This window comes from Colletotrichum costaricense (genome assembly GCF_030867565.1).
Source record: "Colletotrichum costaricense strain IMI 309622 chromosome Unknown Scaffold_3.1, whole genome shotgun sequence".
In the NCBI taxonomy this organism is placed as follows: Eukaryota; Fungi; Ascomycota; class Sordariomycetes; order Glomerellales; family Glomerellaceae; genus Colletotrichum; species Colletotrichum costaricense.
Genome location: NW_026848232.1, coordinates 874,675 through 897,317, shown reverse-complemented (window position 1 = coordinate 897,317; position 22,643 = coordinate 874,675). Strand labels below are relative to the sequence as shown.

At 55.1% G+C, this 22,643-nt stretch overlaps 9 protein-coding genes across 9 annotated transcripts; 5 read left to right on the top strand and 4 right to left on the bottom strand.

Moving 5' to 3' along the window:
* Window positions 1–257: 257 nt before the first annotated feature.
* CCOS01_03118 (PCI domain-containing protein) lies at window positions 258–1,663 on the bottom strand (the record flags this gene model as incomplete). The annotated part of the gene is made up of 3 exons (XM_060451304.1): window positions 258–1,264; window positions 1,331–1,413; window positions 1,479–1,663. The coding sequence occupies 3 exons, from the start codon at window positions 1,661–1,663 to the stop codon at window positions 258–260; spliced, it is 1,275 nt and encodes a 424-aa protein (XP_060317569.1).
* A 406-nt stretch (window positions 1,664–2,069) lies between these two features.
* On the top strand, window positions 2,070–3,627 carry CCOS01_03117 (WD domain-containing protein; the record flags this gene model as incomplete). Its single annotated transcript, XM_060451303.1, has 5 exons — window positions 2,070–2,143; window positions 2,193–2,234; window positions 2,285–2,372; window positions 2,432–3,028; window positions 3,082–3,627. The coding sequence occupies 5 exons, from the start codon at window positions 2,070–2,072 to the stop codon at window positions 3,625–3,627; spliced, it is 1,347 nt and encodes a 448-aa protein (XP_060317568.1).
* Window positions 3,628–4,438: 811 nt separating this feature from the next.
* Window positions 4,439–5,588, top strand: CCOS01_03116 (short chain dehydrogenase; the record flags this gene model as incomplete). Its single annotated transcript, XM_060451302.1, has 2 exons — window positions 4,439–4,903; window positions 4,977–5,588. The coding sequence occupies 2 exons, from the start codon at window positions 4,439–4,441 to the stop codon at window positions 5,586–5,588; spliced, it is 1,077 nt and encodes a 358-aa protein (XP_060317567.1).
* Window positions 5,589–5,788: 200 nt separating this feature from the next.
* Window positions 5,789–6,491, bottom strand: CCOS01_03115 (glutathione-dependent formaldehyde-activating enzyme; the record flags this gene model as incomplete). The annotated part of the gene is made up of 3 exons (XM_060451301.1): window positions 5,789–5,908; window positions 5,999–6,153; window positions 6,329–6,491. The coding sequence occupies 3 exons, from the start codon at window positions 6,489–6,491 to the stop codon at window positions 5,789–5,791; spliced, it is 438 nt and encodes a 145-aa protein (XP_060317566.1).
* Window positions 6,492–7,879: 1,388 nt separating this feature from the next.
* Window positions 7,880–9,886, bottom strand: CCOS01_03114 (major facilitator superfamily transporter; the record flags this gene model as incomplete). Its single annotated transcript, XM_060451300.1, has 2 exons — window positions 7,880–9,371; window positions 9,453–9,886. The coding sequence occupies 2 exons, from the start codon at window positions 9,884–9,886 to the stop codon at window positions 7,880–7,882; spliced, it is 1,926 nt and encodes a 641-aa protein (XP_060317565.1).
* A 2,983-nt stretch (window positions 9,887–12,869) lies between these two features.
* On the bottom strand, window positions 12,870–14,548 carry CCOS01_03113 (uncharacterized protein; the record flags this gene model as incomplete). The annotated part of the gene is made up of 2 exons (XM_060451299.1): window positions 12,870–14,275; window positions 14,359–14,548. The coding sequence occupies 2 exons, from the start codon at window positions 14,546–14,548 to the stop codon at window positions 12,870–12,872; spliced, it is 1,596 nt and encodes a 531-aa protein (XP_060317564.1).
* Window positions 14,549–17,112: 2,564 nt separating this feature from the next.
* CCOS01_03112 (uncharacterized protein) lies at window positions 17,113–17,456 on the top strand (the record flags this gene model as incomplete). Its single annotated transcript, XM_060451298.1, has 2 exons — window positions 17,113–17,137; window positions 17,272–17,456. 2 exons carry the CDS (start codon window positions 17,113–17,115, stop codon window positions 17,454–17,456), a joined length of 210 nt encoding a protein of 69 aa, XP_060317563.1.
* Window positions 17,457–18,157: 701 nt separating this feature from the next.
* Window positions 18,158–19,492, top strand: CCOS01_03111 (uncharacterized protein; the record flags this gene model as incomplete). Its single annotated transcript, XM_060451297.1, has 4 exons — window positions 18,158–18,346; window positions 18,420–18,526; window positions 18,604–18,831; window positions 19,099–19,492. The coding sequence occupies 4 exons, from the start codon at window positions 18,158–18,160 to the stop codon at window positions 19,490–19,492; spliced, it is 918 nt and encodes a 305-aa protein (XP_060317562.1).
* A 731-nt stretch (window positions 19,493–20,223) lies between these two features.
* CCOS01_03110 (protein kinase) lies at window positions 20,224–22,071 on the top strand (the record flags this gene model as incomplete). The annotated part of the gene is made up of 1 exon (XM_060451296.1): window positions 20,224–22,071. The coding sequence occupies one exon, from the start codon at window positions 20,224–20,226 to the stop codon at window positions 22,069–22,071; it is 1,848 nt and encodes a 615-aa protein (XP_060317561.1).
* Between the last annotated feature and the right edge of the window lie 572 nt (window positions 22,072–22,643).

Here is a 22,643-nt window from a genome sequence, read left to right as displayed (position 1 = left end):
TAATGAGTGTGTATACAAGCTCTCACCACGTTTATAAGGGGGAGGTTTGGGAGGCTGGGCGTCACAGGGCATCGTTATGTTTGATTTTTGTTTCTTGTCTTCATTGGTCACTCGGGCACCTCGCCCGCAAAACTGTTAGGATACCACTTCATCAGAATGAATTTCTGTCTCATGCACCGCCGGCATTCGTGTCTATGGTAATAGTACAGTCCCAAATCCATTCCGCTTTGCCAACCCTGGACGCCAGCCTTTGTCATCTACTCGAGCATGGAGGCCTGGTTGGTGTAGAGAACATCCACCACGCTGCTCAGCTTCTCAACCGTAGCCAGGGCGTGGTCGTATGCGCTGTCGCGCTCAGTCTCGTCGAAGATGATGAGGCATCCCGCGCCCTGGTCCAACACACCGATGATGACCTTGTCCAGGATCATCTGAGAGAGCTTGCGCTCCACCTGTTGCGTGTCGAGGCCGACCATCTTTGCGATGTGGCTGATCTCGACACGGGAGAACGGCTCGATGACCTTGATAAGGTTTTGTTCCAACATGGCGTCGTACAGACGTCGCAGGTGGTTGCGGATGAAGGCGTCGCTGCCGAGCTGCTCACGGTAAGACTGAAGGGCCTGCTCGTACTCCTCCAAGGACCGGTTTGAGTGCGCACGGGCAACGGCCTTCATAGCTTCGAGGTTCTTGCTGGCGTACTTCTGTGCCTGCTTGGACGTCATCAGGTTGTTGACGTCGTCGGCCAAGTTCAACATGATCTTGCACAGAAGCATGTACTGGAGGGCGGCAGTGGCCTTGACTGACTCGTCCTGGGTGTGGTAGCCATCGAGGGCCTCGATGAAGTAGGAGAAGGCGGTGTTGAAGTCTTTGTCTTCGGCGTGGAGCATACCGCTCTGCATGTCGAGGTGGGCTTGAAGAAGAGGCGGGGTGTAGACGGAGGCGGCGCTCGTGCGGGCGCTGGTGAGGGCGGCGCGGGCTTTGGGGATGTTGCCGAGGGCGTGGTAGACACGCGACTCGAGGAGCTGGACTTCGACGAGGACAAGCTTGTCGTCCAGGCGCTTGAGCTCGCGGAGGAGACCGTTGATGAGTGTGAGTGCGTCGTAGTAGGATTGCTTCTGCATAAGGAGAGCGACCAGGCGGGTCTCGAGGTTCTGGCGCAGGAAGCTGCGGCGCTCTGAAGTTGCCCATTCTATACATGACTTGGTAACTGCGATCTGGATATCGGTACTGCCCTCAATCTTCTCGAAGAGGTCAAGCAGGGAGCGGACTGGAGGGGTCCTAGTTAGTCACGCCGTTCTTTCACAGCTGGAAAAACATCAAATTGAATCCATACCGAGCTTTGCTGTCTTTGCCTTGGCGAATGAAGACAGGGTTGTCCGGCTTTTTGTGATCAGGTCGACGAGCTCCTGCGTCTTCCTAAGCGGGTTGTTAGCAAACATGGGGCCCCCACGATGTCATCACCGGACCAAGGAGGGGCTCACTTCTCATCCCGATACAACTCTCCCAAACCAAGCAACGCCGTCTCGTACTCCTTTACCGCAGCATCGGAGGTTGCGGAGGAAGGGGGCTGAGAGATGATTTCCTTGTAGAGCTGCTCTGCCTTTCTGGGATCTGTCTTGGCCACCTTCTGTGCCTCCTGCACTCTCGCCGATTCGCCCTGAGCCATCCTGACTGATTGATTTGACGTCGAATCGGATATGGTGGGTTCGAATTGGATTGCTGAATTGAGCTCGTGTGTCGTCGGTGTTGTTGAGTGGTGGTTTGCAGAAAGATCGCCGGATTCGTGGTGGGTTGCAGGTAGCTTGGTGCAGTGTCAAGAGCTCCAGCCGCCGCCTTCAGACAGGTCCAGGTTGCCATGACCGACGCAAGCAAGCCCGGCCGGCCAGCACCTTCGGTGGGCTGAAGGGCAGGGGCCACACGGACCGAGATTGATCCGCCACCTTATCTGATTGGCAATTATCCTCCGATAAGTCCCCACCCCCACTTAAATTTTTGGGAGAGAAGTTCTGTGAGACTTTCAGAGCCATCGAGGATTCTATGGTCAAGCAAGACATAGCATCGCGCCCGCCAACATGAAGATCAAGGCCATTTCTCGGAGCGTGGAGGCCTACCAGCCTCCAGGCGCAAACGCGCAAAAGCTTCCTCGGTAATTATAGGCCAGTGGCATCCGCAGACCTTGGCTAATCGCAATGCAGCAACCTCGATCCCGCCCAGCACCCTATGGAGCGCGCCAGAGAGTAAGTAGGCTTCGCCACATGCTGCGATCCAAGCTGACGAAGGAATACAGGTACACCAAAGCCCTGAACGCTGTCAAGCTCGAGCGCATGCATGCCGCACCTTTCATCGGACAGATGGGCAGCGGCCATGTCGAAGGAGTACGTCCAAAACGAGAAGCAGAACGCCTATTGTCCCCGATTTCTAACCACTGAACCAGGTTTACTCGATGGCCAAAGATCCGAACTCTCTCAAGCACATGGCATCGGCCAGTGCCGACGGTGTGATCAAAGCTTTCGACCTGACGAGCCGAGCCGAGATTTGGCAGACGAAGAGCGCCCATTCCAACATCGTACGGAGTCTCTGCTGGACGAAGGACGGAAAGCTTCTGAGTGCTGCGGCGGACAAGACCATCAAACTCTGGGATCCCTACAACACGCCTGGCGATTCTCCGCCGATTTCCTCATGGCTGGGTACGAATGGTTTCCTCAGCTTGTCCCACCACCGAACGCGAAACGCCTTTGCAGCCTCGTCTTCCTCCAGTGAGATCGCTATTTACGACCTCGAGCGACAAAGTGCGGCGCCCGAGGTGCTGCGCTGGCCGAACGCGACCGACTCCATCAACTGTGTTTCCTTCAACCAGGTCGAGCAATCCGTTCTAGGAAGTACAGGCGACGACAGGAGTATCGTCCTCTGGGACGTCCGTACTGCGATGCCCTTGACCAAGACGACGATGACGTTTACCTGCAACTCTCTCGCCTGGAACCCGATGGAAGCCTTCAACTTTGTCGTTGGTAGCGAAGACCATAACTGCTACGTAAGTCACCTGAAAATTGCACTGCCCCTGAACATGCGATTAACAAGCAGCAGATGTTCGACATGCGCAAGATGGACAGAGCGCTCAACGTCTTCAAGGGCCACGTCGCCGCCGTCATGAGCGTCGAGTTCAGCCCGACAGGTGAAGAATTGGTTTCCGGATCCTACGACCGAACAGTGCGCATCTGGAACCGGGACCAAGGACACTCTCGCGACATGTACCACACCAAGCGCATGCAAAGGGTGTTCAGCACCATGTTCTCCCCCGATTCGAAGTATGTTCTCAGTGGTTCCGATGACGGCAACGTCCGTGTCTGGAGAAGCAACGCCACGGACAGATCAGGCATCCGATCCGCCAAGCAGAGACAGGCGCTCGAGTACAACGAGGCCTTGGTTGAGCGATACAGCCACATGCCGGAGGTCAGACGTATCAAGAAGCACCGTCACCTGCCCAAGGTTATCAAGAAGGCGGGCGAGATCAAGAACATTGAGCTCTCGTCGATCAAGAGGCGTGAGGAGAACGAGCGCAGGCACACCAAGAAGCAGTTCGAGAGGCGGAAGGGCGAGAGAGAAAAGCAGATCTTGGCCCGGGAGAAGTAGGCGCATTCTGGGCTTGCCACTGTTGGCGTTATTCCTTTGCATTGTTCGGCGTTGGGGCGGCTTGTTATGTCCATGTAAAAAGGAAAAGGGGGAATAGTCGTGTGAAAAGTGCAACTTAGATAGGGTTATACCACGGATCAATTCGTTTGGTCAAAAGAATGTAGCAATGATCATGAAATAGAATCATGAAGTAGGCTTATTAATTCCGTTCATTTGATCATGATTAGGTACGTGCTGAAGCATGCAAACTTGCGTCCCTGGCCTCCCCTCCGCGCCCTCTCGGGTGACCGACATGTCCGCCGGGCTCGTATAAGCTTAAGACAGCTTGACGGCGGCGCTGACGGGAGCGGGGTCTCGGCTCGTCTGGCCGTGGAAGATGGGCGGCTGCCAGGGGCTCCGGGGCGTTTTAGTGGTCGTCCCACCAGGGGTTTCCAGGGGAAGCTGCCACCAGGGAGAGGCCCCTAGGGCGCTTGGCCACCGTTTCAACGCCTCAGGTCCATCCACATGTGACGAGTTCCCGCCAGAGCGTCAAGCTCCCTTGGTTGCCCAATTGAGGTTTGGCTGTGCGCTTCTTCGTCTCATCTTTGTGCGTTTTTTCCACTTCCAACGCTGGACGACACATCTTCGCTTTTTTCCGAATCTCTTCTGTTCATACTCTCATCCTAATTTTTCGAATTTGTACGGAGTGCTACCCATATACAATCTCTCTTAATAATCGAACTCTCGAAACGACATAGAGCTCCTACACTGCTCGACCCCTCGCACCACCACCACGACCGTTACCACCAGCCATCCTCCCCCAGCGTCCGCGATGGAATACCCACGCCCACCCCAAAGCGACTCGTGGTTCGCGCCGCTCTCCCTCGACCTCCTCGTCAAGGTCTTCAAAATCACCTTCTTTCACCCCTTCGTCTCGTGGATCATCCCCCTCTGCTTCCGCGCCCAAGCCCTCCGCTGGGATGCCCCGCCCATGCTCGTGTCCATCGCCTGGGCATGCTTCATCACCGTCTGCTGGATCGCGCAAGCGGTCAACCTGCGCATCGCCTACGGCCTGCCACGCGAGGTTGACCTCACCGAGGAGGTAATCGTCATCACGGGTGGCGCCAGCGGCTTGGGTCTCCTCATTGCCGAGGTGTACGGCATGCGCGGCGCGACCGTGGCGGTGTTGGACGTAAATGACATGGAGAACGGCGAAGCGCGGGGCGTGACCTTCTACAAGTGCGATGTGACGGATAAGGCACAAGTTGCGAGGGTTGCGGCGCAGATCGAAAGAGATGTAAGTTTACCAACCACGTCTTACAAGGCCGGAATGCGCCATCACAAAGACAGAAAGACTAACCATACTCCAGCTCGGCACCCCAACCGTCCTTATCAACAACGCCGCCATCGTTAAGGGCAAGTCCCTCCTCGACCTCGAGTTCGAAGAGATTGAAAAGTCCATCACCACGAACCTGACCGCACACTTCTACACCCTAAAGACCTTCCTCCCGCCCATGATCCGCGGCGGCAACGGCGGCACCATCGTCACAATGTCCTCGGTCCTCGGCCACCTCGGCGCCGCCTCCCTGACAGACTACGCCGCCGCAAAGGCCGGCGTCACGGCCCTGCACAAGTCACTGACCGCCGAGCTCGCCGCCTCCCACCCGGAGATCCGCACCATCCTCGTCGAGCCGGGCCAGCTGTCGACCCCCCTCTTCTACGGCGTACAGACCCCACACGCCTTTGTCGCGCCCGTGGTTGAGCCCGTCGACGTCTGCAAGGAGGTCATTGCCGCCATCGACGCCGGCAAGAGCGCGCACGTCGCGATGCCGCTGTACGCGAGGTGGATTCACTGGTACAACGTACTCCCCGTCGCCGTCCAGCAGATTGCGAGAAAGGTTGCGCGTGTGGATACTTCCATGCAGACGTTTATCGGCAGGCAAGAGCGGGGGATGAGCGAGAAGAACGGGAGTCTGATCTAGATCGTGTGTTTATTGATTTTTATGTTTTCCTGCACAAATATCCATGGAAATTCCTGCGGTGCCGGCACCGTGTGGTTTTCTCTTCAATGCCAACAAGAGGCGGGACATATAAACACGTTTAAAGTCTCAGGACAATTATGAATAAAACAATACTATAATTTCAAAAGAGCATATCTTGAATTTGATCAACCTTGAGTCACTCAAGTGCTTGCCTCCTTGTCTCCCGAGCCGGACAGGTCCTGGGCAGGCGATACCCTGTTCAGCCCGTCGAGTTTCTTATACGTCAGAGCATCGAGGTCGACTCCGTCGAGGGCACGCGCCTACCTCTTCCGATTAGCTTTTCTACCGCAGGGACCAGTGTAAGAGGGAAGGAGGGAGGCGGAATAGGACAAAGAGGGGAAATCTCGTACACTGATGCCATAATAGTCCTCCTTCAGAAAGTCAATCCCCAAACTCGATCCGCAGGCACCACAAAACATCTGGTCCTTGGTCTTGGTGTTGAACCGGTAATTCGTGCACTTTTCGCGCGAGCCGTTGTGCCATGTGACGTCCTTCTTATTTGGGTCTTGTTTTTTTGAAAGTTACAGAGTGTCAGTCATAGCCTTATGCGTTCATGTATTATGACCCCAAAGATACCTCCATGATTGGGTATGAGGCGTCGTAGGGAGGGTGTTTGAGGTAATGATATCCTGGACTCTAATCTTGAGATGGAGTGTGTGTGAGAGTGAAGGATAACTCACAGATGAGGAGGTATCCGCTACGCCGGCAGATGGAGCAGTTGCAGTTGAGGACCTTGTACCCGTCCTCCAGCGGCGGCGAGAGCGTGAGAGAGAACTTGATGGCACCGCAGTGGCAGCTTGCGTCGTATGTCTTTGACGGCTTGGGGGCTTCTTCTGACGACATTGTTTTTTATTCCCGAGATGGCTCTGACTGTTATGATTTCGGTTTTTGGGGCCGATGAGTATGAATGAGATTTGGAATGAGTTTAGGATCTTTGGTTAGATTTGGCCTTTGCTATTGTGTTAGACGTGGTGCGACATTGAGTGTGAGTGAAGAGTGAGGTGTGAGTGGTGGTGGTGGTGGTGATGGTGATATGACGCTGCTTACTTAACCAGCTCACAAGTGGTTCAGGACTCGCTTACCTGACTTGAGTATGTCGACAGTGGGCTCTGAAGAGGGAACTTCAGAAAGTGGCTTACAGGGGCAAGATTGGGAGGTTCCTAGAGATAGAATGAAACTACCCTAAAGGCTCAATGAAGGAGGGAGGTCTATATAGACGTGAAATTACTAACAAACTCGAGCCATAAGACACGGAGAGGAGGGGTCGTAGAAGGATCCGTTAATAACAAGTGTAAGAGCTATCTGAGCCCAGCTTATCAAAAACACAGCCACATATTTCCCCTCACTCTTTTCATTTCCCATTCCGTTTGAGTGTAAGCATTACGCTCTCGTAGCGTTAGACCCAGCCTGTAAGATCACAGACCTGGCTGAGGGAAGGTGGCCACTTGACACGGAGCGAACTGGGGCCGCACCCCGTGAACTTCACCACGTACAGGCAGTATCTAATTGCACCAAACTTCAGCTCTTCTGTACGTCGAGTTGTGAACGTGAATTGGTATGGATAGGTGGACGGGTACAGAAATAGACAGGCGCGACGGGATCCATCGTCCGGCATCGTTCGACCTGCCGCATCGGGCCATGTCACCGCGACGTGCGCCCTGCGAATGGGGGATCCAAAAGATGCGGGCAAGGGTCCCGACACAAAGGTACGGACGCCACCACATGGGACCTGGGCTGAGATGCCGATTTGCGGGGTCTTGGCACAATGCGGTCACCATAAAGTCTGAAATATCATTGACGTGCTTTTAATTAGCGAGAAGAATGGTGAGGATTAGTGAGGTTTTTTTGCAAGTATGTTTGTATCACAGAGAAGAGCAGCACAAAGCACCTTGTAGGGGGACGCATAACTTGAGAGTACTGAGGTTATTCAATTTTTGTTGTATTAAGTTGTTGATTGGGGGGTGTGATTAATCGTAAAAGGCTACGGTAAGGTTTGCGTAAGGCAAAAAAGATTTTGTGGTATCAGATGAACGATGCTCGTCATAAACATCTTTAAACAAGAGATGAAAAACCCCGGCTCGAAATTTTCCCCGCCTCCATGGTATCATCAAATTTCAAAGACCACATGAAACAAGACAGATTCGTGTCTTTATATATACGAGGATAAAAGTGCGTGGTAGAATCGCAATATGCTGGGGTAGATTCGGATGGTAAGTGTCTGAGATGACTTTTCACACAGCATTTTCAGCCTTGTCGCCGCTCGTCCTAGCTCTGCTCGCTTCCATCGCGGCAATGGACGGCGGCTTCTCGTTGTCCTGGTGGTGGCTGGTGTGTCCATTGCTCAGCGGCGCAGGCGCCAGATCCTCCTCATCAGGCTCATCGGCGGGCGCGGCGAAAGTCGGGGCGTACGCAGACTTGGCGCGGATCTTGTGGCCCCAAATGTAGAAGATGACGGGGATTGGCACGAGGGCGATGGCGACGCAGCCCAGCAAGGTCGAGGCCCACTGGATGCCCATGCCGTTGAACATGTAGCTCGCGAACAGCGGGAAGCCGGCGCCGCAGAGGGAGCGGAGGAAGGTGTTGCCGGCGATGGCGGAGGCGGCAAACATGAGGTAGGCGTCGACGAGGTAGTTGAGGGCCTGGAGGAAGATGGACATGAGGCCGAAGCCGGTGAAGAGGCCGCTGAGGGTGGGCACGATCCAGTGGACGTCGGCGCGGTAGCCGGACCAGCCGAACCAGAAGATGCCGATGGCGAAGAAGACGCCGCCGGCGATGACGCTGGGGAGACGCCACTCGGGGATGGGCACGCCGTTGTTGGCCTTGAGCTTGCGGAGGTACCACGGCTGCTGGAGGAGAACGGTGACGCCGGCGATGAGCTGGCCAGTGATCATGCCGAAGAAGGTGAGACCTGACTGGCCCGCGCCGAAGCCGTGAACGCCGCGGAAGACGAAGGGGTAGGCGGTGAGGAAGAGGTAGAGCAGGCCGTAGATGAAGGCCATGTAGACGGACAAGGCGGTGACGATGGGCTCGCCAAAGAGGAGGCGCATGGGGCGGGAAAAGTTCTTGTTGACGAGCTCCTTAAAGTCGATTTCGATTTCCTCCTGCTTGGCGTGGATGCCCCAGTTGCGGGTGCGGCGGCGCAGCTCCGAGGCCTTGCTGACGAGGATGACGGGCGGGTATGTCTCCTCGAGGAAGAAGAGGTCGAGGAAGAAGGCGAGGAAGCCCATGAAGGAGGGGATGTACTCGGTCCAGCGCCAGCCGAGGTGCGACTCGACGATGAAGCCGCCGATAAAGGGCGCCAGGAGTGGGCCGGTGAAGACGGCCATGGAGAAGACGGTGATGGCGGTGCCGCGGGTGCGGTTGTCAAACATGTCGGAGAAGACAGCGGCGACGACGGCCAGGGGGCACGCGCCGAAAAAGCCGGCGAAGAAGCGGCATATCAAGATGGTCTGGAGGTCCTTGGCGACGGCGCAGCTGATTGTGAAGATGGAGAAGCCAAACATGGAGAGGACGAGGGGTAGTCGGCGGCCCCTCAGCTCGGAAAGGGGCGCCCAGAGTGTTGGGCCGAAGGCGAAGCCAAGGACGTAAAAGGAGACGCCGAGGGTGCCGACAGTCGCGGAGACGTTGTATTCTGTCGCGATGACTTGCGTCGCTGCTGAAAAGATACTCGAGGTGAAAGCCGACGTCATCGTGGTGTAGCCAAGCATTGCGGCTGTAAGCAACCTGCGAGCCAAGACATGTCAGTCACCAGCGCCCCCTAGCCATATTTCACCGAAACTCGGCAATTGGCATTGGCGGACTTACTTCTTCTTAATCGGCCAGTTCTGCGCGTGCAGAGGATCTTCAGGGCCATCAAATTCCACAACGTAGTCCTCCTGCTCCGGCAAAGGTGGCGGGTACGGCTTGCCTGCGCCCATGGCCGGCAGAGGCCTCCTCGACTCCCTGCTCTTGATGCTGCGGCCGACGGTGTTGGAGTGCTGGCTGCGGGCAGTGGCAATGCGGCTCAGGGCCGTCGGGTGACGCTCGAGGTCATTTTGGGTCGAGACGCGGCTGATGCCGGTGCCGGTGCGATACGCGGCGGTGCGGTCGCCCGTGTGCGAGGCCGTGGATGAGGAGGTTGAGGAAGAGGAGGCGGAGAGGACCCGTTCGATCTCGTGGCTTTCGCGGCCGTGGTAGCGGTTTGGAGAGGCGGCGCGCTCGGCGTCCGCGATTTCGCGGTCGACTTCGTCCATTGCCATTGTTGGACGAGGTCGCTATGTGCGGGCTGGGTGTTGATTTGGATGTTGTTTTGAGATGCTGATGCTGGCTGTAGATGGTTCAACAAAGTGAAGAACGGATCAGGGTGTCTCGCGACAGATTGGGCAGTATGTATATAACGCCAATGGCTAGAGACTTTTCTTGGGCGTGGAGAATGGGAGCAAAGAGCTCATGCAATGGTGCGTTGTGCTGACAGGTAGCTTGGAGCTATTGTGAAGGCGGCGCGCCGAGCTAGCTACGTCAATCTAGTGTAATGTGGAATAAAGGGTCGGTGATATGATGTAGGGCCGTCTCCCGATGCAATGTAAGCGCCAGTCAGATTCGGGGGAGCTCTAGATCGGAGACAATTGCAGGAAGTGCTCGTGGATGTATTCGCAGGAGGGGTATGACTGGAGATGCTAGATACGCGATCAGACAAGTTGGGTGGTCCCTTCGTCTTATGAACAATGAATTTGTATGGGCGTTGTCTGAAGATCCAGAGATATATGAGAGGGATGGGGGGAAGGCGAAAGATCGGTTCAGATGAAGAAGCAGTGTATTAGTGAGGAAGTTGGTTCGAGGTTGAGAGAGAGTGGGTTAGGAAGCGGACTATAGATGCGCAAAGGCCGAGGGCGAAGTACTATGTATGGAGATAGTCACATAGGAAGACGGAGCAAAACGAGGATGGAGAAGAAAAAAAAATCAGATTTGTCAAGTCAGGTATGAATGACTCTGTTCTCAGCTGATGGATGGGAGCCGGTACATCTCCCGGGTGACCAAGCCAAGGGGGAAAGAATGTCGGGTGCGAGTACTTGAATACCACAATACCTGGGTCGGTACGGTAAGGTAGCAAATGGGGTCGGCAAAGTCCCACTTGGGGAGGCCTAAAGAAAGAGGGATCCATGGAAAATCCACGGGCGCAACATGCCTGGTGAGATTTCCTTCTTTGCTGTGCAAGTTTTGCTTGCGCGCCCATTGCCCATACAAAAACTTCGGCTAGGAGTTCGGCATCACAAAAAGAAAAGCGCGAACGACACGAGCCCGAGTGGGAAAAAGGGTGTGGCCCAGGCACACACGCCGCACACTGCAGAAAGGAGGAAAGACAACCTGGAATGTGGGCCCGGACGGGGCCGGAGGCGGTAGCCGGCACTGCAACCTGGAAATTCTCGACTTCTTGGTGGTGATGGAACCCAGCCGAGGGATGGGCAAGGTGGGGTTCCCATCTTGGCCTTTTTGGTTTGTCAGTGTCGCAGCTTTTTTTCTTCTCTCCTTCTATGCAGCCGTTCGTACCTTACCCTTCCCTGACCCGATCCTGCACGATCGATAGGGCCCAGGGAGGCAGTGTTGTTACAAATTCGACATGTTGCACGATCTTTCTTACAAATGCGGTTCGTTCTTAGTCACTTACCAAAGTTTAATGTACCTATAGACAGACGCATACATGCAAGCAGCAAAACAGAGAATGAGAGGAGACCATGGATTAGACTTCCGTCATCCAATAAGGCTACCAACTTCAATCCATCCGGGAAGGAACACTCAATCGAACTTTTCGCAGAGTTTCTGCACACCCACAGTCCTCCCGATGGCTCGAGCAGAGCACTACCGACCTTACTCCGTAGAGTACACAGCAAATCAGAGTTTGCCATGATCTTCCTGAACCGCGCCCTAAACCATCAAGCCAATTAACTAGAGTTTTTGCTAACCGGTCGGATCCGACGAAAAAAATCATGGGACATACGCAGTAGGAGAAAGGTTAACACCGGGTATGATGTCACTGGGGCTGGACAGTCTGGACTTAAGCCCATCCGAAGGCGCGGTGCCTCCGAGAGAGAGAAGAAATGGCGACGGTTGTATCCGTACGGTAAGAAAGAAAAATTGTCTATCACGGTAATGATTGGCTCCGCCTAAGGTAGTGTCAATTCGTTACCAATTGTCAAGAGTTCAGATTCCCGTCACCCATTGACATATTCTCTCGCTATTCTCCCCCCCTTCGGCCCCGCGCCTTCTCGGAACCATCCTACGCACTGCTTTAGTCATCAGCCTTAAACGTCACCTTGCGTCTGCCACTTTTTCCCTGCAGCACTGACTAGACAAAACGTGCACAAACGCCACGGCATCCCCGGCCGTGTGCATCCAACTGTTCGGCGTCTGTCCGTGTCTAGAACGCCGTATGGCTACCTTCATCGACGTTGTCGACGTCGCGCGTGGGATACTTGGAAATTCCACGAGAAAACGCTGCAAGACGGTCACAGGATAAAAATCATAGAATGAGGAGCAACCACACATGTGAAATAATCACAATAAAAAGAAAACCCTAGCCAACAACAAAAAGGAAGGGGAATAACGGATTTACGGGGAGATTACATGTCCCCTTCAGGCTTCAGGATGATGATCGTGGGTCCTGACTCCCTACATCCACCCGATCTATCTCATTTTCAACACAAGCTGACAAGTTCATCCACAATTTTCCACGGGCCGCGGTCTTCGGCCGTTATTGTAGACCCTCTCGCCGAATGCCCAACCCAGAGCGACAGCCCAATGCCGCTTCTTGCCGCCTCCTAAGTTTCCGCCCTCCAAAGCTCCTTCAGTGACAGTCCAGGGCAGGGAGAAATAAGAGGGTAAAAAATATCCCGAACGAGCTGGTTTCTCCACTCACACTTGGCAGTCGACGCAACGATCAAAGCGTTCCAGAAAGGTCTAGAATGCTTCATCGCCCCTCCCTTTCTATCCGTACCTACTTTACTGTAGGTAATCTACGGAGTACATCTGAATTCTCCTTCTAGCCATACCGATCTAATTAGTATCCGTACAGCAAAGATCATTGTAGTGTAATTGGCTGTTTTGATTCGCTATTGTCATCTAAGATATGTAAAATACCAGGGGACATCCCACCCCTCTAGGTAGAAAAAATCAAGGATCCCCATATGCACAATTGCACACCATGGGCACCATGCAGCATGCCAGGGGGTCGCCGGCAATTCGAGGCTATCGTCGGACGCCCCATCCGTTCTCTAGCAGATTCGTCGCCTCCTCGAGACTCAACCCCGACGTCTCGGGGTAGATGCGCCAGATGAGCCCGTACCCAACTAGACACACGAGCGCGTAGAGCACAAATGTCCACGACGGGCTCAGAGCGTCCATGAGTGGGAGGAACGTCAGGCCGACGACGAAATTGGCGCCCCAGTTGGTCGCCGTCGAGACGCCGCTGCCGATCGACCGTACCGCGAGCGGGAACAGCTCGCTCTGCATCCAGGGGACGTTGCCAAGACCCAGCGCGTACGCCGCGACGTAGCCCATGATGCTGACGAGGATCAGCACCGCCGCGCCCCTGTCCGTGCCCGCTCCCTCGCCGGTACCGCCCTCCGAGGCTGCCGCCGTTTCGGGCCGCAGGTCGACAAAGGAGAAGCCGTATGCCGAGAGCATCAGGCCCGCAATCATAAACGGCAGGGAGTAGAGCAGAATCTTGCGTCGGCCGATGCGGTCGATGAGGCACAGCGCCGCGACCGTGAAGATGAAGTTTGTGACGGCGACGCTCATGGCGGTGAGGGTGGGCGTGCCGAACCCCACCATCTTGAAAATGGTCGCCGAGAAATACATGAGCGAGTTGAAACCGCACAGTTGCTGAAGGCCCTGGAGCAGGCAGGTGATGACCAGCGCGCGCTTGTTTCTCCCGACGGAGAACAGCTCCTGCCAGCCTCCCCACCACTCCATGCGCGGCGAACCCTCACGCCTCATGACCTCCCTCTCCTCCCTGATCTCAATCTCAATCTCCTTGATGACCGCCTCGGCGTTCCTCATGCCGCCGACCGTGTTTCCCAGCACCCTCTCGACGACCTTCTTGGCTTTGAGCGACTGGCCCACCATGACGAGCCAGCGCGGGGACTCGGGCATGAGGGCGAGGATCGAGCACTGCAGCGCCGCGGGGAGCGCCCCGAGACCGACCATCCAGCGCCACCCCGTCGACTGGTCACCGTACTCGGCGAACGCCCAGCCGATGATGTAGGCGACTACCTGACCCAGCGTGATGAAAAGGACGTTCATCGTCACGAGCCGGCCGCGGTGGCTAGCGGGCGCCAGCTCGGCGATGTACAGGGGCACGACGAAGCTGGCGGCGCCGACAGCCAGGCCGACGATGGATCGCCCAATGACCATGGAGGTGACGGTGCCGGCCCAGGCCTGCATCAGGGCGCCGAGGATGAAGAGGATGTCGGCGACGAAGATGACGCGCTTGCGGCCCAGCGCGTCGGCGACGATGGAGGAAAAAGGGGAGACGAGGAGGGCGAAGAGGGCGGTGCTGGAAGTGATGATGGACTTGTCGAATGTCGTTAGGACTCGGTTCGATAGGGAGGTGTCAATCTTGACGAGCGTTGCTGATATTACGCCCGTATCATCTGCGCAAAGGGGTTTAGCATTTGCCTATTCTTCTTGTCTCATGAACGGTAGAATTGGGGGGGGGGGGGGCGCCGAGACTCACATCCAAAGAGCAATCCACTGATGCCGGCAGCAAATGTGAGAAGCCATACGAAAAGACTCGGGCCCGATTGGCGTGCATGCTTCATGGACGCTGGTAGCACGTCGGCCTCCTCTTCCGCGTCCCGGTAGTCAAGCTCGTCGTCTCGGTCCTGTCGGCCGGCCATCAGCGGAGCATCGATTGAGTCGGGCATTTTGGCGGTAGATCCACGCCAAAAAGGTTAGTGTTTGGGGGTGTGCGTATGTGTCCTGTCTGTCGGGTCTTTATTTTGTCATTAAACCTGTCGCAAAGTGTCGAAGAGAATGCAAAGGAGAATCTGAAAATGCCTTTCAAGAGGCCATGCTGCGGAGTGCGTCTCGGCACCGTCGGTCGAAGGCGAATGGAGGATGGGAGGCGTAAAAGGGTAGGTGATGGCGATGCTCCGAGATTCCCTAACAGCGGGATGCCAGCCACGTTACGTGTTTAGAGTTGAGATGTCGTAGCCTCAAGTCCTCCCTGGGTCCGGAAGCTTGGGGCTTTGCGGGGCACTTTGTCACTCGGGCCCCATGCACCCGCCAACTGTTTCGGGGATACTTTGGTGGTGTATGTGATGCGGGCACCGAGACAAAGTATCATCTTATCTCACGGGCCAGGCGGGGAGGGCCGCATCTATCGCCCGAACCAGTCAGCTTCAACACTCCGCGAATCCGAAACTCGGCAGCTGTTCACCGCCCTCCACCGCGAAGCACTGATCATTTGCGCAGCGGAATGAGGAGCCGCTCAGACGTCGTCATCTTTGGGACAACCGAGTGAGTCTCTTGGAGTGCTGTGGCTTTGTGTGGGGGTTGTTATAGACACCAGGTTCTGTAAAGGGGAAATTGCGACAATTTCAATTCAGAAAATGAAGCTGGTGTAGGACGGCGGAGCTGGGACTGCGAAAGGGACCTTGGACAGGACTCATGACCAGATCAGGGCCCATAACTCTAGATTTTGGATTAAACACAGAATTGCAAAGTTTCAACGTTGGTTTGTCGCCGTGCCCTTTGCTCGGCAGACACATCCGCAACCTGGGACGAGTCGAGATGTAGGCAAGTAAGGCCTATAGGAAACGTGCTTTACGTACCTTTGATGTACTCAGATGGCGCAAAATTAAGTGGAGGTCACCTTTGGCTCTTCGATGGGTAGGTAGATGGATAGGTATCTCAATCCTTTATGCGCCGCTTCAAATGTTCAGGTGTTCGCTTCAAGGAAGCCGAGCAAACCTCCGTAACTCCGTCGCAATGTCAACCTTAGTACGGAGTATGCTGCTTTGCAATCATTAATCATTGAGGTGTGATCCGAAGTTTCAACTTCAGATCAACACGGTTCTCCGGACTTCCTCTGCACGCTTGGCCATTTTGGGTGACCGAAGAGTCGCTGTTGCTGTTGCTGGATAAGTACCCACCGCAGCCAATAGATAGTGAGCTCGAGTACACGAGGATGTTGTACATTGAGTCCTTGATCGTGAGACCTTGGCTTCGGAAGTAGCTTTGAGTTTCACAGATCTCGACAACCGTCTTTAGTCCATGATAGAGTATTTCTCACTCAATCCCATAATATAAACATCTAATCGATTGTGTAGCGCGATAAGGCACGTCATGTCGCGTGGGTTTTGCGACCTTTGTGGGATGGACCGCATGGCTTGCCGGTGACACACTCACCATCACCAGCGCCCGTTTCTTTCGTTTTCCAAGACTTGCGGCGGGCCAATAGAGGTGTGATCAAGAGAGTCGACTTTTTTTGGTGGCTTTCGTTGGAGCCACGCCAAGCGAGCGACCAAGTCTTTGCTTGGCTAGAGGTAGCATGGCGCACCTCTGAGTTGCTCGTACATGAATGAAGCATCTCGTCGAAATGTCAAGAAGATATGCTCTCTTCTTATTAGATCCTAGTCCCTTTGGAATCTGTATTGAGTTTGCGAGGCATGGCTGTATCGACACTGAGCCCCGGTAAAACTTTTAGGCCCGGCCTAGCCCTTGGCCTTGAGAGCAACAGACTCCGAGGCCGATTGCTGGACTGCTACTGCAAGAAATGGGCACCTTGCAGCATGCGAGGTAATAAGGAAGCTTGGGTCGACCATAGGCAGTCACCGCAGGGTACATTAACCTCTCGGGCTACATGTACGGATACTCGTTGCAATTCATTAGTTTGTCAGATGTCAGATGAGGATGGTGCAGGGAGAGACGTTTGCGGGCCTAGCTCTGCGGGCGCGAAAGAGTCTCGCCCGGATCCTTGAGTGGACACAATCTATTCGTAGGAACGCCGGTAACCTATTTTTAAGGTACACAGAGAGTGCTTTTGTGCGTCCCGCCAAAGCAACGGTTTGCTGGGCAATGAAAGGTGAACACGAGCAAGAGTTCGTGTACTGATTCAATCATCGTGAAGAGAGAAATGACAGCTTATGAAGCAAGCGTTGACATACGGCAAATGTCAAGTAATCCGGGGGATCGCCACTAGGGTGAGCGTCGACGAGCATGTGGAAGAGCATACATGTAGTCTCCAGTCGCCAGTGAAAGGGTCGTAGTAAGTGAAGTGAGTGTGGGAGGGCAATGAGTGCGTCGATCTTGGTATTCCAGGCTGTTGTCCAATTCTGTTTCCTGAGTTAAACATCTCTTATATCGAGTGAGAGGAGAAGTTGAGATGGCTCAAAAGCGGGCCCAGGGCCACTCCGAGAGCCTGGGACAGATCTGGCGATCGTGATTACCAATAACTGTTAAGCGCCAACTCGGCTCAGTCCCATCCATGTCAGGCCGCTGTCGCGATATGAGTGAGTGCTCTTGTCTTCTGGAGGAGATATCCAGCAATTCCGGCTTCCTTTACATAAGGTCCAAGGTGCCCTAAGCCAGTATGGCTCGCTGGAGGTAAGCGAAGTACCGGTACTTTCGTCCCCCTCCCGCTCAGTTGAGGAACGCACGCGGAGCAAGTCCGACCCCACCACTGCATTCCAGCTCGCACCTTCCATTGTGACCTTGCAGCAAGAGCAGCAGCAGCAGCAGCAGCTTCCGTCTGGACCTCCCCCCGCCGCTCCCACCCTTCCTTCCATTCCTCTTCCCGTCTCGCGAGCCGACCTCCACTCTCTCCACTGACACCGGCCGGCGGACGTCAAGAGCCTGGCACTCCGACTCTCATCCTGGCAATTCACTTCTGCATCACAATCCTTCGCTACCGACCGCAACTTGGACACCAGTCATGTCATCTCTCCCGCTTCAACATCCAATCAAGCAAGCCTAGAGACACTCGATGGTTATCAAACGAACATGGTACCGCCGGGTGAATCGTGATGAGCAGAGGCCGGGGGCATGCTCATGCTCATGCTGATACTCCAATAGAGAATCTGCACTTCGCCTGCCTTGTTGCCCGCAACATCTCTCCTGGTGCAGCAGAATATCCGTACACTACCTTGCGGATATACGGGCACTTTCTCGATAACAACACCACAGAACGACTCCTGCCCCGGAATCTGCTGTGATCAGACATGGCATGGCACGATGCAGGGTTTAGCCAAGACAGCGAGTATCCAAGCGCCTGGTGCTCTCGAGCTTCTACGACCAAAATGCCCAAAAAAGCATACCCAAAACGGCACACTACGACCCTCCCGTGCCTCCCTCGACACTAACCATTGATCTCTGTGTCCCAACCCGTCCATTACTATTCGACAGTCCCCGATCGATGGAACCTCCTGTTGGTGCCGGGGAGCCTAATTGAACCGGGGGCTCGCGCAGGAGAGTGTGTGGGTTGAAGGAATCAGTTGGGAAATCCTGGCTCGCGGCCTGCTTCTTGCCTGGCAATGAGCCAGCCTGCCGGTGTCCACCGGTTGTACCGCCGCCCTCCCGGCGGCCAGACTTTGAAAACGCCCGCTCGTCTGCGCAGTGCAGTGCTCCTATTTGTCTGTTGGCTCCCCGAAGCCTGTTCACGGAGTCTGCGAGCATATTTCCCCTCCAAGACAGGTCAGGTCAGGTCACGTACGGAGCATACCGTACGCCCTATCGAATTTCTGCCATCCTCGCTTCTTGTCGCGCAACGATGTATGATACTGCCCATCTTTCAAGGCGGACGCAGCGACCGCATCCAAGCCACGAACACGTCTGAAGCTCAACGTTGGAAAAAGATATGCTCCCGGAGTGGGGGTCTTTCTCGTCGACCCCTACCAACTGCAGTACGTCCTTGGGGATACCCCACCTTCGCCCACGCTGTACGCTGCGAGCCATGACGTTGGCCAGTAACCCCTGATAGAGGGGTCCCCCTCAGGGTCTTGAGTACGAGCCTACGATATGCGAGCCTGCGAGGTGCGAGGTGCGAGAGTCAGGGAGCGAGCTGGCTGCGCGATGACCTGATGCGACGAGCATCGTTGATGTCGCGTGCATTCTACATTCAGTCGACGCCAACGCACGCCAAGAATGCCTTCATTGTTCACCCGCACGGCATGGGGGATCGGCCACGATGCGCTGTGGACGAAGCAGTGTAACAGCAAGAAAAGGCAAGCCCCCGTCTAGCAAGTGCTGACTTGCAATGTACGATGCCATGCACCCCGGGTGCGTGCGGCATCCCGCCAGCGAACTTGAAAAGCGTGCCTGTCAGGCTGCCAGAGCGAATTTGGCGCTTTTTGCCGAGTAGACGACGGGCCAAGGTTAACTAACTAATACAGAAGAGATGGCTACCGGTACTGATCCGTACCATATGGGACAACCATCACTCTCGGACTCGAAGGCTTTCTTATCTCGCCGCCAGACCGGCCAATGAGCTTACCACGTCATGCGAGCCACAAGCTCAGAGTTCCCCATCACGAGAGTGCCGGCAAAGTAAACGCAACTTTAGGAGAGTCAGGGCCAGGGGAGATATCTCACCGGGCACCTCGACGGGCACCTCGAATGTACCATCACCGTCTACACAGTACAATGGCCACGGCAGCGGCAGGCTTATGAGTAGGGGACAGGGTTCGGGTGCTTCGTACAAGTACAGGTACAGGTACAGGTACAAGCCGTCCCGCAAACCTCGTTCCCCCCTTCTCCAACTGGAAGACGCAGACGGGGCGAGGGCACGCGAGAATGAGACTGATGGCTCATGCAACCGCGCTTGCGCCCGCAAGCCGTACGCCGGGGCCTTCTTCGCCTTCTCTTACTAGTGTGTTGCCAACCTTGCCCCCGCTATGCCGCCCGCTGCGTCCCCAAAGGCAAAAGCCAAAAACGCCCCATCCTGGGTGTGTGGACTTGCTGATACTGGGCAATTGTAGACGAGTGTTGGGGCCCCATTTGCCCATTGAGAACGGGGACCAAAGTACCTCTGCTTACGTCTTTGCGAGACGCGGTACAAGGGCTGCCGCGAAAGCCAAAGGTAAGGGTAAGCTGCCTTCTCTCTTTAACTGAGGGTGCCCAAACATGGAAGCAGATGTGGACGGACGGACTCGACATGGAACTGACCACCAACCCGACACTTCCTCTGACCCCATGAAAATAATTCCGTTCCCGTCCAGTACCAATCTGATCTGCTTCGTCTCAAACATAAACCTCACACACTCCCAATAATATCTTTTTGCTGGACCTATTTTTGCAGCTCGCAGCTCTCAGCTCCCAGCTTTCAGCTCCCACATCCCGACCTCCGGCTGCTTCTCCCCCCCCAAGAAACGGGCTCTGAGGCACGCGGTAATGCAGCCTGTATCGCCAGCGTCCTAGACGGCAGGCACGTCACCGCATTTCAGGGGGCCAGCAACTGCGCGAAGCAACCCAGGACACGCCAAAAAACCCTCCAAGTGGAACATCGAGCCCGTGAGCCAGCTATACGCGGCTGACCCGACGTCTCCGCAAGGCTGAACAGTCCTCACGAGACCAACCTCTGGATTTTTGGACAACGGGCACCATGGGTCAGTGGTGGGATGCATCAAAGATTGACGCTACTGTCACGAGACAGTTCGTCTGTCAGTACCTCTTACCAGAGGAGATTGAGCGCCTAAGCCAGCCACTAGCTTTTGGTGATGGTTTGACGGATGAGACGTATTGGGACTGGATCAACAACAAGGCCAAGCGCATCTTCTTGATTCTCGTCGACCTCAAGATCCCAGATCAGATCTTCGGCATCGTCGACGACTCATGGGACGACCATGACCTGCCCATATCTTCCGAGCATGTCGAGCGGCTTAGGTTGACGGCTCAAAGGGACGACAAGATTGAGCGCAAGTTTTTTTCTCGCCAGTTCACCTATCTGCTGAAGCCCTTCCAACGAGGCGACCACGTCGTCTTTAACGAGTACGAAATTGTTCCTCTCGAGATCATCGAGCGCAGACCGGCGGGGAATACCTCAGTAGACAAGGTCGTCCTCCCCAACTGTCCCGGTACAGTCTTTTACCGACGCCGCATCCCACTCGGGAACGGGTTCGGCCAGCTCTCCAAAGGCGAGTTCGTCGAGATCATCAATAGCATCAGGGGGATCCAGAATGACCACTTGGTATCGTATTACGCTTCATACACGCAGATCGGAGCGGCATACGTCCTCTTCACACCTGCTACCGACTCCAACCTGAAGTCTTTCTTTGGCAATACGCCATCCACCTTTAAGAATCTGTCAAAGAAGGAGCGGAGACGGACGATTATGAACTGGATCCTTTGTCTCGCTGACACCCTCGCCTACCTTCATAGTAGAAGGCTATGCCACGGGAACATCAAACCTTCATCTATACTCTTCACCAGTCAGCTCCACATCTTTTACTCGGATTTCACGAGACTAAACGCCGAGGTTTTAGCCGGTTACACGGACAAGAATTCGTTCGACCGGGAGTCATACGACTACGCAGCCCCGGAACAATGGTTTCGCCCGACAGGCGGTCCGACGAGTCCTTTGGGTCGTATGGCGACGATGGCTGTATCGACGTCTCCGGAGACGCACACCAACTTCTCCATCCCAAGGAGTGACAACCCGGGTAGCCCAAATGCGATGCTGAACACACCCAACCCACATCTGAACCCGCAAGCCGCCGACATCTTCTCGCTTGGCTGTGTTATTTTGGACTTGATGAGCTTCCTCGTCAAAAAGACAACAAAAAGTTTTGCCGCACACCGTGCTGCCAAGCACAAGACCCCCGGTCGTGGTGGTGCCGTATTGGATTCGTCATTTCACAAGAACCTCGGACAGGTCGAGTCCTGGATGTCGACACTAGCAAAGGAGGCGTCAAAGAAGGTCTCCGAATCCGATGGAGGCCTCGTGTTCCGAGGCATCGTACCCTTAATGCACATTGTTGCCCGTATGCTGTCGGCGAATCCGATGGATCGACCCTCAGCTGCCGAGGTGCAAACACAAGTGTACCAGTTGTTGACCAAATACTGCGACATTAAGGAGCCTCACTGTGTTCATCAATACGGCGGCTGGGACTTTGGCATGTCGCACTTGCGCATACAGCCCATCAGCCCCAATGCCGAACTCATGCCGCAGCCTATCCGACAGAACTCAATACCGCAACTGCCGCGACGTGGCAGTGAGAGCATTGGAAGCATCAGTCCGAGAGGGTTGTCCCATTCGAGAACGAACAGCAGCGGCGGTATGTCGAATAACAGCGGGATGAGTAGTGCGGCAAGCAGCGATCAAGACCGAGACCTCGGGCCCGGGTTCACTGCTATTCGGAACATCCGGGTACCGCCGGTACGATCGCCCGGCCCGTGGGACTCGAGCCCCGGTGTCCAAGGCGGACGTAGCGACCAAGCTCCGGTGTATTGAGACACGGCGCCTCGACGCGAAGCCCGAATGTGTGGGCGAGGTACAACAGCTCATGAGCGATATTCAAACTTTTTTTCCCCATTGTGTTGGCGCGGTCCCGATATCGATACCACACACCATACCGCCTGGGGTTTTGCATCAGAATCTCAATATGAGATAAAGAAGTGCGGGGAATGCGCGCTCGAATGGTCATGACACGAGATGTTTTGATGGTGATTTTTTTTAACTCTCGTCTTTGTTGCTCAGCGATACCTCTGCCGCAATTGCCCATTGCAAATGGTTCTGCATACAAAGCAAGCCCAACCCTAGTGGAAAAAAAGAGAAGCCGAAATAGGAATGAAGATTCGATATTGAAATCATATACCCGTACATCTTTGTAATTGTCGAATGGTCCAATTGTTTTTTTCGACTGTGCGGGTTCCGAGCCGAGCCATGAACAGCGAGAGCCAAGGTGCTATAGGGAGGGCGGGGGCAAAAGATGGAGAAAAGAATGAATAGCGCGGGGATGGGAAACGACCGCGAGCGAGGGAGGGGACGAAGTGGTCCCTTTTTGTACGTAAGGAGCTTGCTAG